Below are 15,115 nucleotides of genomic sequence, written 5' to 3' on the forward strand. Positions count from 1 at the left end.
GGTTAGTATAAATGGGTGGTTGTTGGTCGGCACAGACCCGGTGGGCCGAAGGGCCTGTTTCAGTGCTGTATCTCTAAATAAATAAAAAAATAGTGGCACAATTAAATTGGGCTTCATTACTGCTCTCACACAACTGCAATAACCTTTCTTACCAAGCAACTTCACAATATGATACACAATCATGTGGAGTTGGGGGTGGGCAAAAGAACGAATAGCAGGAATGGATGTGCAATGGATGCTTTTATTTACCCACTGCCCCGACACCGAAACAAATACTAAAAAGCTCTTCTGGATGGATGCATTATTACAGGAATTAAGAAATCCCAGTACTTGTATACCTTCGTATTCCTTTATTCTTATTTGAGTTTACCAACATACTGAAACATGACCAGCAAATAAAAAAAAAGTTTAAACAAAGTCTTGGTTTCTCTGGTGTATTTTTCTTTTTCATTTGGCAGTACAGCCTGATAAACATGACAAAAATGGCACAGTGGAGCAGCCATTTAAAAAAAAAACACATACACCAAACTATTGGAAACTGGCAGATGAATCCCTTATAGGTTTTTAATAAATCCATTATTATTAATTGATTCTTTCTTTTGGGCCTCCTTATCTCGAGAGACAATGGATACGCGCCTGGAGGTGGTCAGTGGTTTGTGAAGCAGCGCCTGGAGTGGCTATAAAGGCCAATTCTGGAGTGACAGGCTCTTCCACAGGTGCTGCAGAGAAATTTGTTTGTTGGGGCTGTTGCACAGTTGGCTCTCCCCTTGCGCCTCTGTCTTTTTTCCTGCCAACTACTAAGTCTCTTCGACTCGCCACAATTTAGCCCTGTCTTTATGGCTGCCCGCCAGCTCTGGCGAATGCTGGCAACTGACTCCCACGACTTGTGATCAATGTCACACGATTTCATGTCGCGTTTGCAGACGTCTTTATAACGGAGACATGGACGGCCGGTGGGTCTGATACCAGTGGCGAGCTCGCTGTATAATGTGTCTTTGGGGATCCTGCCATCTTCCATGCGGCTCACATATTATGGGCACCATATAGCAATTGAATCTGTAGAAAAGGTATGGGGTGGAGGAAATCAAAATATTTTAAAAATATATATAAAATCCCAAACATGAAGTTCCTTCTGTGTCAGTGGGACCTAGAGCCAGAAAGGCAAGTCTACTTCATGCAAGAGTTCATCCTTTACGACTGTGTGAATTGTCAGTCCTCATGAACAGTCCCACAACCAATGTTACTCAAAAGACCTCTACTCTTACACCAGGAACACAGATCTGCCGCATCTGAATCTTAATTGTAACATTGTATTATAGTTCTAAAGATCCAATCAGATTTTCCACATCTTAATTAATGCTCCAACAAGCTTCATTTAGCATATAATGGTTAATTTTTAAAAAAACAAATAAGTTCAAGTGAAGGTACCATCTGAAAAAAATGTTCAGCAGTATCAAATTAGCCCAATTGCTGGCACTCTCCATCTAATCAGGTATTTATACTATGAGCCTAAGCACATAAAATAGGCTGACACTTTAGTGCAATACTAATATTGTTAGAAGTGCCATTTTTTGGATGAAGCTCTGTGTCTGCTGATACAGAAGTAAAAAGATCCCATCCCCAGTCTTCACCAAAATAACAGAGTATCTGGTCATTTAGTTTCATGGAACCTAATTTGCTGCTGTCTTTTGCTTGCATTACAGTAACCGCACTTTACATTGACTGTAAAGGATATGTTCTGATGTCACATAAATGCAATTTTATTCTCTCTTTTTAAAAGCTGCATTATTCTAAAACGTTCACAAGATCAGTCCAACTCGCTCAGACTGGCCCATCACTTGGCAGTCTGAAAATTTAGAACACGGGCACCACTGATTAGAGAATGGGATGTCTGATGCCCCTTGGCATCATATAAAACTTTTTCCTCGTCTTTTTGTGCTCCGAGAAACAATCATGGTATTTTCTGGAATGTTTATCCTCAAGCCGCACTCTGTCATTATGAAACCCAAGAGAAAAAAATACCTTACCTTTAATTATAAATTCACGTGACTTCTTCAGATCCATGGTCCAACATTTTTGTTTTAGTTTGATGCCCTTCAAAAAAGTAATGCAATATATTTAATTGTGCAAGAACTTGCCCTTTCCAACTATTGTAAACAAAATTAAAATTCAATGTCCTTATCAGAACAGGATATGATGCAAATTGTCTATTGTGTACAAATAATACTAATATTTTAGACAATGGAAAGATTCAATAAGGGTGGTAATGAAAAAGCCAAAAATGAACTCGAAGATTCTAAGCAATTAAAGATGGGTAGATACAAAAGTAATTTTCAGTATAATTTGTGCATTATATGCCCACTAAATCCACAAGAATGCATACAAATCTGTAATTCACTTGCACTACCCATGTTTGTTCATGCATCTGGTGCACAACCTAAACATACAGCCTGATTTTTAAACCCCCCGGGGACCGTGAGTGAAGGCAGGCACTAAAAATAGTGCCACTGGCCTGCGTGCCAATTCCCTGGTTCCATCTACCCCTGGGCCATTTTTGCACAGGCAGGAGGGGGCAGTGCCAGGACTACCCGCCTGCTCATGGCTTGTTAAGGGATACTTAAAAAGGAGGCAAACTGGGATTTTCCAGTCGGTCTTCAGGCTCCCAGAGATGGTGGGGCCTGTTAAACTGCCTGGAGGTAGACTTGGGCGGGGTGGAAAACAGTAAGGGGTGGAGAGCTTCAGGCAAGCTTGGAGGGCTTCCCTGCCTGCCCGAATGCTGCAGCAGCCATGGGCTGCCCTATAGAGATAAACCCATCTCTTGCTCTGCATCCCCACCATCCCACCCACCTCATAACCCGGCCCCACCAGTGGTTGCCTGGCTGCAAAAGCCATTTTTTAAAAATTTTAAATTAAGGTGGAAAGAAGGCCCCTCCATTTTGACCCTCACTTAACTTCCATTATATCCTGCTGCTGCTTTGAAGCCGAAGGCCTCTGATTGGCCCAACTTTGAGAGTCCACCTACTGGCCACTAATTGACCAGTGAGGAAAATCATATTGAGTGACTGTTCCCCACACAATAGGCTGGATTTTGTTTGCCTCCCGAAATCGGGCGGGTGGGGGCGAAAACAAAAAAAGAGAAGGAACAGAATATCGGAGTGGCAGCGACCCGCTATGGAGCCCAATGCTGAGATTTCTGGGCCTAATCTTCCCGGCAACGGGGAAGCTCCGTGGCGGGCCCTCTGTCGCTCTGCGGCGGTACCATGCTTTCAATATTGAACTTACCTGTTTGCATACATTTAAATTGAATTATCCGTGATCTTATGTACAGTTCTGGATCCTCAGTACGACACGCAGCACTGTCCAGGGATAGCTGACACCACCGAGGTGGGGAAGGGGCATCTAAACATGGTGAACTTTGCAATTTGAGTGTGGGCGGGGTGGAAAAGAAAACACCGAAAACATTTATTTTCAGTGTAGTGGGGTTGGGGGGCTTGGGGTGGAGAATGGGGCAAGTCTGCATTCTGCACACAGGGCTGGCAACCCTTATAAAAGATGGCGCAAACGCCTGCACAGAGACAGTTGACGCCATTCACGGCATTGCCGAGGCCACCACATGATTGGGAGGGGTGGGGGGTGCAAACGCCCTGCATATTCTAAAGAGCTTACGGTTGCGGTGACAGGGAGGCTGCCTTTTATTTTTTTTTAAATGCCCGCCGCCTCTCCCAGCAGCGGGAAAACAAAATCCAGCCCAGTGAGGGCATCAGACCCACATTGGAGTTCAACAGCAGTGCTCAAAAGCCCACAGGGAAAATCCAGCCCATAGTTTCTTTATGTCTTTCACAAGTCTAACCAACAGCTGCCATCTCTTCTTTCAGAATCCCACCTTCAGTTCTTCATCAATGTTTACTCTAGGCCGCTATCAATTTTGACCTCAAATAAAGCTCATTGGCTTGAATAAATAGAAAATTTGAACCAATTGTGATCTTTATGTAGTCTTCTTCTTGGGCAGTCCCTTAGGAACAAAGATGACTTTCTTCCTCTCTAGGGTGGTGGGTCCTTAGGTGACTGAATAGTCCAATTCTGGATCCGCGCATTCTGCCACAGTGGGGCAGGTAGTGTTTGAGGTGGTGAGTGAATGGGATGCTTGAATTTCTGAAAGCTCTTCGCTATTTGCACTTGGTTGCTGCCTGGGCATGTCAACATTGTTTGAACTGGATGGCACCTTCATGGATGCTTCCTTTCCATTTTGGGCAGTCTCAGGCAGGAGGTTCCCACGAATCAGTGGGGATGTCACATTTTTTCAGGGATACTTTAAGGACATACTTATAGCATTTGCTCTGCCCTCCTGGTAACCTCTTGCTGTGACGGAGCTTGGAGTAGAAAGAATGCTTTGGGAGCCTTGTGTCAGGCATGCGGATGATGTGGGCCACCCAGCATAACTGACTAGCCATGACCAGGGTCTCAATGCTGGGATCTTTATGCATGCTGATGTTGATGGGATGGTATTGTGGGAATAACATCTGGGTCTAACAGACACAGATTATAGTCACAATACGCATAGGTTTAGCGGATTGAGAGTTGGATATAAAATTTACTCTTTTGTCACCGCCCTCTGTACCTTCTCAGAGTTTGGATATCCTTCACCAAAAAAAAAGGGACCAAAACTGCACACAGTACTCAAATTATGGACATATCAAAGCCTTAAAGATCCCAAGTACAGGGCTATCAGTTGTAAACACGATGGCCCTCACTATGCAACATAAAAACCCATTTGCTTACCCTCCTGTCACCTCGGGCTGTCTGTACATCTTTAATAGGTGATCAACTATCACCTCCAAGTCCCTTTACTGCTGTATTGTATAAAAATACTGAGAGTTACTCAATTACAAATGCATAACCCTATGATTGTTCACATTAAAGAATACCTACAACACAACTGGTCTAGATTAGCCTACAATCTTTCGCTTTGTCTGAAATAATTCACCCCATATACATATTCATATTATCTGTGAATTTAAGAGTAGTACTAATTATATGTTTTTATTATATTCATACAGCAAAGAAGGAGGCCATTTAGCCCATCAGGCCTGCGCCAGTTCTTTGAGCTATTCAATTACTCAAACTCCTTTGCTCTTTAACTGTAGCCCTGTAAATGTTCCCTTTTCAAGTACATATCTAATCCCCTTTGCAAAAGTTTCTCTCAAATCTGTTCCACCACCCTTTCAGGCAATGCATAACACACTATAACTCACTGAGTAAAAGAAATGTTCCTCAGTCCTAACTTTTCTGCCAATTACTTTAAGTTTATGTCTACTGGTTGCTAACCATCCTGCCATTGGAAATAGTTTCTCCATATTTACTCCATCAAAACCCCTTGTAATTTTGAACACCTTTATTAAATCTCCCCTCAACCTTCTCTGCTGTAAGCAAAGCAATCCCAGCTTCTTAAATCTTACATAACTGAATTCCTTCATTTCTGGTACCATTCTGGTAAATCACCTCTGCACTGTCTGAAACACCTGGACATCCTTCCTTAAGTGCACTATCCTCAAGTGGGCACAATAAACAGCCTCAACTTGTCTTCCCACCTCCAACGATTTGTTTATGTGAGCTCCCCTGACATTTCTTTTAAAATTGTGCTAATTAGTTTAGATCATCTCGCCTCACTTTTCCTTCCAAAATGCATTGCTTCACATCTCTCTGCATTACATTTCACATGCCTTGTGTCTTCCCATTTCACCAGTCTGTCTAGATCATCTGGAGTCTGCTATGATCTTACTCACTCTTTAACTATATTTTCAAGTTTTGTATCATCTGCAAGATTGAATATTATGCCCCCTGCACCCAAGTCTAGGTCATTATTATGTCTAAAAAAACAGTGATCCTAAAACCAACCCCAATACGCTTTGATTCAGTCTGAAAAACAACTGTTCACCATTACTCTCTGTCTCTAAAGTCAATCACTGCCCTTTTAATTCCATGGGCTTCAATCTTGCTAAAAATTTGTGACACTTTATCAAACATCTTTTGCAAGTCCAAAAACACATCAACTGCATCTTACCTTCTCCCTGTGTCTGCGTGGGTTTCCTCCGGGTGCTCCGGTTTCCTCCCACATGCCAAAGACTTGCAGGTTGATAGGTTAATTGGCCATTATAAATTGCCCCTAGTATAGGTAGGTGGTCGGGAAATATAGGGACAGGTGGGGATGTAGTAGGAATATGGAATTAGTGTAGGATTAGTATAAACGGGTGGTTGATGGTCGGCACAGACTCGGTGGGCCGAAGGGCCTGTTTCAGTGCTGTATCTCTAAACTAAAAACTAAACTAAACTAAAAATCATTAGTGCAATGGTCCCAACATTGTGAAATGTCATTTATGACCAGACCCCATTACATCCACACTCATTAATGATAACACCCTGCTAATGAGATCTGAATGAGTTACCAATTCAGTATGAATTGGCCTACTAATTGCAGATGGTCTAATTATACCCAGTAGTTTCTATATAGTACTTTATCAAATGCTTTCTGCAAATCAAAGAATCACCCATGATACTGGTCACTTCCTTAAATAACTTAAATAATTAATGGGACAGGACCATTATTTTCCAAAGTTATCTTGAGAATCCCAAATACTCGCCAAACTCTCCAAATAATCGTTTATCACATCCCATAAAATGGTTCACTATAATCAACTTCAAACTCCGATTTCCAGCATTCAATCGTTTCCCTTTCTTAATTAATGGACCACCTAGGTCTCCGTCCAATCAATAGGAACATACTTAGATCATACCTCAATCAACAAGTGGCTCACAGATAATATTCCCCATTTCATTTATCCCTCTGGGATTAAAGGAATTGCGTCCAGCTGCCCTTTCAGCTTTGATCATGTTGATCTATTCTAAGGTCATTTCACTGCTCACTTGTATAAGCAATTTTAGCTGCACACCAATTACGTACTGCTGCAAAGTTATCATCTTCAAAAGTGAAAAATGGATGCAAAATATTTGACTCCTTCGCTCTATCTTTATCCCCCAACCTATCTCAATAAGTCCCTCAAAGGGTTAAACGCTACTTCAATTTTCCCACATCTAATACAAATTATTAGTATTTGTATTGGCCTGTGTGTGTTGTTCCCACCAATTCACCCCCCCACCCCCTTTCCTAAAGGGGCTGACTCATTGAAGAGATATAGTTCACAGGCTGACAGTTACCTCAACCACATTATTTTTATTTAGTTTAGTTTAGTTTAGTTTAGAGATACAGCACTGAAACAGGCCCTTTGGCCCACCGAGTCTGTGCCGACCATCAACCACCCATTTATACTAATCCTACACTAATCCCATATTCCTACCACATCCCCACCTGTCCCTATATTTCCCTACCACCTACCTATACTAGGGACAATTTATAATGGCCAATTTACCTCCCAACCTGCAAGTCTTTTGGCTGTGGGAGGAACCCAGAGAAAACCCACGCAGAGATAGGGAGAACTTGCAAACTCTACACAGGCAGTACCCAGAATTGAACCCGGGTCGCTGGAGCTGTGAGGCTGCGGTGCTAACCACTGCGCCACCCTAGGCTTGACAGTGAGTTTGAGAATAGGCCAAAAATGGAACTTGGTGCCTTTGTGGTCTCTACAGCTCAGCTATTCATTGGTTAAACTTGCTGAGCCATCTAGGAAGCATGAGTATCTGTCATAATACCAAATATGCATCTTTTTCTCTGCACTATTTTTGCTATCAGAATCCTAGTTGGATTGGAATTAAACAATACTGGGTACAATTTGCTCATCGTTACCCCCACAGTGGATTTGAACTAACAACTATCTCCTCAAAAATCCCAACCCTGACCCCTCTGTCCTTGCAAGCTACTGCCCCATCTCCAACCCTCATTTCCTCTCAAAGTCCTTGAAGATGTTGTCGCCTCCCAAATCTATGCCCATCGTTCCTAGAACTCGATATTTGAATCCCTCCAATCATGTTTCTTCCCCTGCCTCATTACCAAAATGGATCACAAAGTTAGCAATGACATCCTTTGTGACTGTGACAAAGGCAAACTATCCCTCCTCATCCTTCTCGACCTGTCTGCCCAGTTGATCACACCATCCTCCTCCAACTCCTTTCAACCTTCGTCCAGCTGGGTGGGACTACACTCAATTGGCTCCATTCTTATCTATCTAATCGGAGCCAGAGAATCACCTGCAATGGCTTTTCTTTCCACTCCCACACTGTTACCTCTAGTGTACCCCAAGGACCTATTCTTGGTCCCCTCCTAGTTCTCATCCACATGTACCCCTCAGCAACATCATCCAAAAACACATCAGTTTCCACTTAGGTGCTGATGACACCCAGCTCTACCTCACCACCACTTCTCTCTCGACCCCTCCACTGACTCGAAATTGTCAAATTGCTTGTCTGATATCCAGTACTGGATGTGCAGAAATCCGATTAAATATTGGGAAAACTGAAGCCATTATCTTCAGTCCCTGCCACAAATTCCATTCCCGAGCCACTGTCTCCATCTCTCTCACTAGAAAATGTTGAAGGCTGAACCAGACTATCCGTAATACAAAAGCAAAATACTGCAGCTGCTAGAAGTCGACAATAAAAACAAAGAATTCTGGAAATACTCAGCAGGTCAGGCAGCATCAGTGGAGAGATAAACAGATATAATGTTTCAAGTTGATGATCTTGAAAGGTCATCGACCTAAAATGTTAACTCTGTTTTTTTCTTCACTGATGCTGCCCAACCTGTTGAGTATTTCTAAAGTATTCATAACCTTGGTGTTGTATTTGACCCGGAGATGAATTTCCAATCACATATCCACAGCCTCACTAAGACCAACTTTTTCCACCTCTGTAGAATCGCCTGGCTTTGCTCCTGCCTCAGCTCATCTATTGCTGAAACCCTCATTCATGCATTTCTTACCCTAGACTTGACTATTCCAATGCACTCCTGACTGACCTTCCATTTTCTACCGTCTATAAACTTGAGGCCATCCAAACCTCCGCTGCCTGTTCTAACTTGCACCCAGACCCAGCTCTCACTATGCCTGCTGACTTACATTGGCTCCCATTGGTTCCCGTTAAGCAATGCCTCAATTTTAACATTTTCATCTTTGCTTTCAAATCTCTCCATTGGCCATGCTACTCCCTAGCTCTGTAATGTCCTCCAGCCCTAGAACCCTCTGAGATATCTACACTCTTCTAATTCTGGCCTTTTGAGCATCCCTGATTTTAATTGCTCCACCATTAGTGGCTGTGCCTTCAGCTAGCAATGTCCTAATCTCTGGAATTCCCATCCTAAATCTCTCTGCCTCTCTACCTCGCTTTCCCCCTTTAAGACGCTCCTTAAAACGTACCTGTTTGACTAAACTGTTGGTCATCAGCACTAATATCTCCTTATGTGGCTTGGTGTTAATTTTTGTTGGTAATGCTCCTGTGAAGCACCTTGGGACATTTTATTGCCTTAGAGACGCTATATAAATATAAGTTGTTGTTCCTGGATATGGTTCCTAGTACCTGCACCTATGTAAGATGTTTGCCAAGCATCCTTCTTTTAAAAGATCCCATGATACCTGGATTCCAGGCTCTTTTTCCAAAGTAAGGCATATCTGAGACGACAGTAAATAACTTCTCCCTCCTTATGTTCCACCACCAGTTGCTCCTGCTCTCTTGTGCGTTGTGCATCATTCCTCTCTGGCCCATCCTGTTACCTCCAGGTTGGATATCTCTGGAGCAGTCATCCGCGCTGATCCCAGTCAGTGTAATATCCAAATTCATAATCTGTGCGACAGATTTAACATTGGTTTGGGACTTTCAGGTTGATTATATCATCTGTAGTTAAGCCAATGGTAACTCTTAAGCCTTAACAGAATTATTCATCCTTAACAGAATTTATTCCGCCTTCCATTGAGACTGATTTACCAGAGCCTGAAGCTTCACTAATCCCTCTAGTACCACTTTTAAAGGCTTTGTGCTCTTTAGACAAACAATGTGAAATGCCCCAACATTTTCTCACAACTGATGTTAGGCTAATTAGATACATAATTCCTGTGTTTAGTTTTTTTTGAATATTAGAGCAACATATCACCGTAACTATCCTCCAGTCCTTAAGTACCTTTATTATGAAGCTTCTAAAGATATTAGTGAGCACCTCATCCATTTTCTTTCCCATTTTCAGATGTACTCCATTTAGTCCAGGTGTCTTGATTTTCTTCTCAGCATATGCTTTATTGATTATGGCAATTGCAACTTCTAGCCCAAGGTTACTAGATTCAGAATTCATCTGCAGTATTGGTTTCTGAAGAGTTAGCTTCATGCTTCTGCCATTTCCTATGTATGTTGCACCTTATACAATATTTCCTAGCAGCAAAATTATGTCATTGTCATAATATTGTAACTCACATGAGGTATGCAGCAAATAAAATAGAAATAATTTTTCCACAGGACAGAATATGTTACAGCAAAGTGACAACACTTTGCCTGCTGCATTAATTTCTCTAGCTCTGCTCAATGACAGTAACACTAATTCACAACAATTTGAGACTAATAATATGGCGTGGGGAAACAATTGCATCATTCAAGTGCAGCAGCAAAGAAATCTCATTGCTCAGTGGCATTGATGTTCTCAATAATAGCATTTATATTAAATGATCATTCAGATCAATATCCTATGCTGAAGAATGCCTACTGAAGGGAGAGAATAAAGTTTAGAGTGCATTAGAATGCAATGATCTTACTCCATTCACTGAAATTTTTTTGGTGATGTAGATGATTTCGCCATTTCTGACAAGGCATCTCTAATGGTAGACAGGGATTGTAGTCGTGAAACTAGTTTGCGCAGAAAATAGTTACCAAAAGCTGAAAACAGACATTTTCGAATTCAATAAATTACTGAAGCAAAGGCCTTCATTGAGGAAATCACATTCAATAAATGCTGTGAATTTTGAAAGTTTCTGAAATCTGATGATGCCATCACATTTCCCCACTATCTATAATGAAAAATCAGCTTTTGTCCATTTTGATTGGTCATTTTAAGGGGCGGGTCTGTTGGTTCACAGTGCCTGACACATGAGGCATATGGGGTGTGCATAGGACTGGAGTGTGTGATTTCCTTGCGAGTGCCAACGGTTGGTGGTGGTGGTGGGATGGGGGAGGTTGGTGGTGGGATTGGTGGAAAACAAAAACTGCAGAAGGTAAGGGGAGCCCAAAATCAAAGTTACCCTGGCTGGAGAGATTGTTTCCTTGAGAGATGGGACGGGATGGGATTGGTTGGAGGGATCAGGATGGCAAGAGTGAGATGGGGATGGCATGGGAGGGATGGAAGGAATGGGATGGTGCTGGCATGGGAAAGAAGACACGGTATGGGGTGGGGTTGGCATGGGAATGATGGAATTGGTTAAGTGTGGCAAAATGGAGGGAAAATTATTTGATACAATTATTATTCGAAAGCTGTGCTTATGCTAAAAATGAAGATTCACTACATTTGAATGAAAACATTTTAGAAAAGCTGTCAGGTAAATTAACAGAATACATCAGCGTTGATTCTCTAGACGAAGATGATGATAACAGTTTATACTCTCTAGAGTTTCTACACAGTCTAACTCCAATAGGCATGTCACCATACAAATTTAGACTCAAGGAAGGAGCAGTTATAAAGTTGCTATGAAATTTGAATCCTAAACAAGGACTTTGTCATGGAACAAGACTGGTAGTTAGGAAGCTGTTTTCTTCGATGATGGAAATTAAAACAGGCAGATTTCATGGAAATAGTGTGTTTATTCCTCAATAATACTGAGTTGATCGCATGTAAATCTGCCTTTTCAACAAGAAAAAACAGTTCACAAGTCAACTTTCATATTCCATAACTTATTTATAGTCACAAGGCCAGACTCTTGACAACATTTGTATTTATATTCTAAGGCTTGTTTTTACACATGGACAGCTTTTTCCAGAGTGAGAGTTTTGATTCCATTAAAGCCTTTGGTTGAAAGAATAACTACAAATCCTGTATTTAAAGAAGTATTGTTGCAATAAAGATACTAAATTGACTGCAAATGTTTTTTTGGGTCTCTGCTAGCTTTGCATGATTAAACAGTTATGATATAAACATAGGAAAAGAAGGTAAAAAGATAATGAGATAGCTATATGTGTATTTAAAGTATGCGATAAGCATTGTACGTATTAAATTGTGTATGTTTGACATTTCCTGATGCATCAATTTGTTTAGTTTCAATAAGAGAAGGAAAGTTTCACCACAACTGAACGGTTAGAGAAACCAATATGATTATTCAGAAACTTTTGGCCTACAAATAAAAGCAATAATCTGTAAAAGTCATGAAAAAGAAAACAAAACGGATTAGCAAAAAATAATTGTAAAATTGCTGGGACTTTCCATTTTAAAGTCCCCTGTCACTGGAGTTTGGGCAAATCTGCTGAACAGCGTAACTAGTGGAGCCTTCCTCTTCATCATCTCACTGTAAAAAGTACAATATCTTCTTGTGATTAAAGCAGTTCCTCTATGCCAAGGTCACGCATCTTACAATGTTGTCCTGCTTTCTTGCTGTCTGGAACAATTACAGTGGTAATAATCCCTTCATGTGGAATACATGCTGCAATAAGGTAAAACAATGTTCAGATAACAAACAGTACCAAAGCAATATAGATTTGGTTATTGCTCTTTTCCTTCCTGCACTAGCTATATAGACAGTCAACCTATTGATGGTCAAACTGAAAATAAGATGCAGGAAAATGATCTTCATCTAAGAAGTGGTACATGTAATCAGTTAATTTGGAAGGAATGAATTGCTATGAATCAGTAAAATTATGCTGAGCTCGTAAATCAGCTAGACGCCAGCCTTTCCGCTTCTACGTTAACAGATTATAAACTGTCTGTGCTCCAACCTTAAGGCACTGTGGCTGGAATTTTCCCCTCATTTATAACGCATGAAGGGAAATTCTGCCCCATAGGTATCTTCTACCAGAGGTATGACTAACTGTTTGGTGCTGATTTGTTCTATGTTGCTTTCAAAACATAGTCATGTACATTTATAAAAGAGATTTTCCATTCAGTTCTTAATGATACATCAGTTAAGTAAATTTGATGAATTATGGAGCTAGATGACACTTAATGTAAAGAAATTACTGATCACATTAATCCTGCTAAATTTCTGAAGAGGCTGAACTTCATCCTTCTAAAAAGGTTTGCTAGGTTTTATAGGAATTGGTATAATGCATATTCAAGGTTTCCTAGTGAGAATGAAATGTCAATGAGTAGAGATATTTTTGGGAATATTTCCCAGAAGAGTTTATTGCAAGCGAAGGTTAAAGCCAGGCCACAGGTTTTGTGAAATTAAAAAAATTCTACCTCAGAGTCTACCTCATTAGACGTTATCATGGTTGGCATATTACTCCTAATTGTGTCATATTTTAGTATTTATCCATTTCTGGTTCTACGTTATTACATGTTCCATTGTGCTAGGCTTATTAACAGTTTAGAAAGTGATCATTCTCCCTTTATGTTTCATTTTAATAACAAAATATCTAAAAACATAACAGTATTATTCTAAATGTACATTAACTTAGCTTTCCTTCAATTGCAATGCTGCAAAGCAAAAACTATTGCTGTTTGAAAACGCTGGAGTTAATGATGTCACTTTTGCTGCCATAGTTGTGTTTGGTAAACCACTTCCAATAATGACATTTTTCTTTTACAAAAAGAGTTGAGACAATATTACAAACCAATTGGAATAAATAGAACTGCACAGAAACAGATGACATTTTTCATTAACGATCGCAACATCTTATGTCATCAATGCGGAAAATTGTCTAGGCATGTCCTGTCCACAAAAAGCAGGTCAAATCCAATCCGGCCAATTACTGCCCTATCATTCTACTCTCAATCATCAACAGTGATGGAAGGAGTCATCAACAGTGCTATCAAGCAGGACTTACTCACCAATAATCTGCTCATCGATGCTCAGTTAGTGTTCTGCAGGGCACTCGGCTCCAGACCTCATAACAGCCTTGGTCCAAACATTGAATAAAGAGTTGATTTCCAGAGGTGAGATGAAAGCTTCTGTCCTTGACATCAAGACAGCATTTGACCGAGTGTGGTATCAAGGAGTACTAGTAAAACTGAAGTCACTGGGAATAAGGGAGAAAGCCCTCCGCTTGTTGGAGGGCACAAAGGAATGTGGTTGTTGGAGGCCAGTCATCTCAGGCCCAGGACATCCCTGCAGGAGTTCCTCAGGGCAGTGTTCTAGGCCCAAACATCAGCTGCTTCATCAATGACTTTCCCTCCATAAGGTCAGAAATGGGGAAGTTCGCTGATGATTGCACATTGTTCAGTACCATTCACAACTCCACAGATACTGAAGCAGTCTGTGCCCACATGTAGCAAGTCCTAACAACATTCAGACTCAGGCTGATAAGTGGCAAATAACATATGCGCCACACAAATGCCGGGCAAAGACCATCTCCAACAAGAGAGTCTAACCACCTCCCCTTGACATTTAACAGCATTACCCCCACCACCAACATCCTGGAGGTTACCATTGACCAGAAACTTAACTGGACCATTCGCATAAATACCGTGGCTACAAGAGCAGGTCAGAAGTGAGTGATTCACCTCCCAACTCACCAAAAACCTTTCCACCATCTACAAGGCACATGTCAGGAGTGTGATGAAATACTCTCCACTTACCTGGTTGAGTGCAGCTCCAGCAACATTCAAGAAGCTCACTACCATCAAGGACAATGCAACCTCATCCACCACCGTAAGCATTCACTGCCTCCCACTGACGCACCATGCCTGTAGTGTTTACAATCTGCAGGACACACTGCAGCAACTCATCAAGGTTTCTTTGACAACTACTCCCAAACCTACAACCTCGACTGCCTAGAAGGACAAAGGCAGTAGACACATTTCCAAGTCACACATTATGCCCACTTGGAAATATATCACGATTCCTTTGTTGACGCTGGGTCAAAATCCTGGAACTCCCTCCCTAACACTTTGTGGGAGCATCTTCACCAAACGGATCACAGTGGTTTAAGGTGGCGGCTCACTACCACCTCAGCAATAAATCCTGGCATCACCAGCAATGTCCAC

The 15,115-nt window shown here is 41.4% G+C and overlaps 1 protein-coding gene and 1 long non-coding RNA gene across 3 annotated transcripts in view; one reads left to right on the forward strand and one right to left on the reverse strand.

Annotated features, from left to right (window-relative positions):
- Positions 1-975: 975 nt before the first annotated feature.
- LOC137347739 (uncharacterized) overlaps positions 976-15,115 on the reverse strand; it is a 105,117-nt gene continuing 90,977 nt past the window's right edge. Inside the window, exons 2-3 of the long non-coding RNA XR_010969011.1 lie at positions 2,028-2,094; positions 976-1,056 (exon numbers count right to left, since the gene is read on the reverse strand). This is a non-coding gene — a long non-coding RNA (uncharacterized lncRNA). The remainder of the gene's footprint in view (positions 1,057-2,027; positions 2,095-15,115) is intronic.
- LOC137347737 (tumor necrosis factor ligand superfamily member 15-like) overlaps positions 12,541-15,115 on the forward strand; it is a 146,763-nt gene continuing 144,188 nt past the window's right edge. For both annotated transcript variants that reach the window (XM_068012634.1, XM_068012635.1), the window contains exon 1: positions 12,541-12,624. In XM_068012634.1, the coding sequence (XP_067868735.1) occupies positions 12,547-12,624 (78 nt within the window). In that variant the 5' untranslated portion in view covers positions 12,541-12,546. The remainder of the gene's footprint in view (positions 12,625-15,115) is intronic.

Source organism: Heterodontus francisci, chromosome 32, assembly GCF_036365525.1.
Source record: "Heterodontus francisci isolate sHetFra1 chromosome 32, sHetFra1.hap1, whole genome shotgun sequence".
NCBI classification, from domain to species: domain Eukaryota; kingdom Metazoa; phylum Chordata; class Chondrichthyes; order Heterodontiformes; family Heterodontidae; genus Heterodontus; species Heterodontus francisci.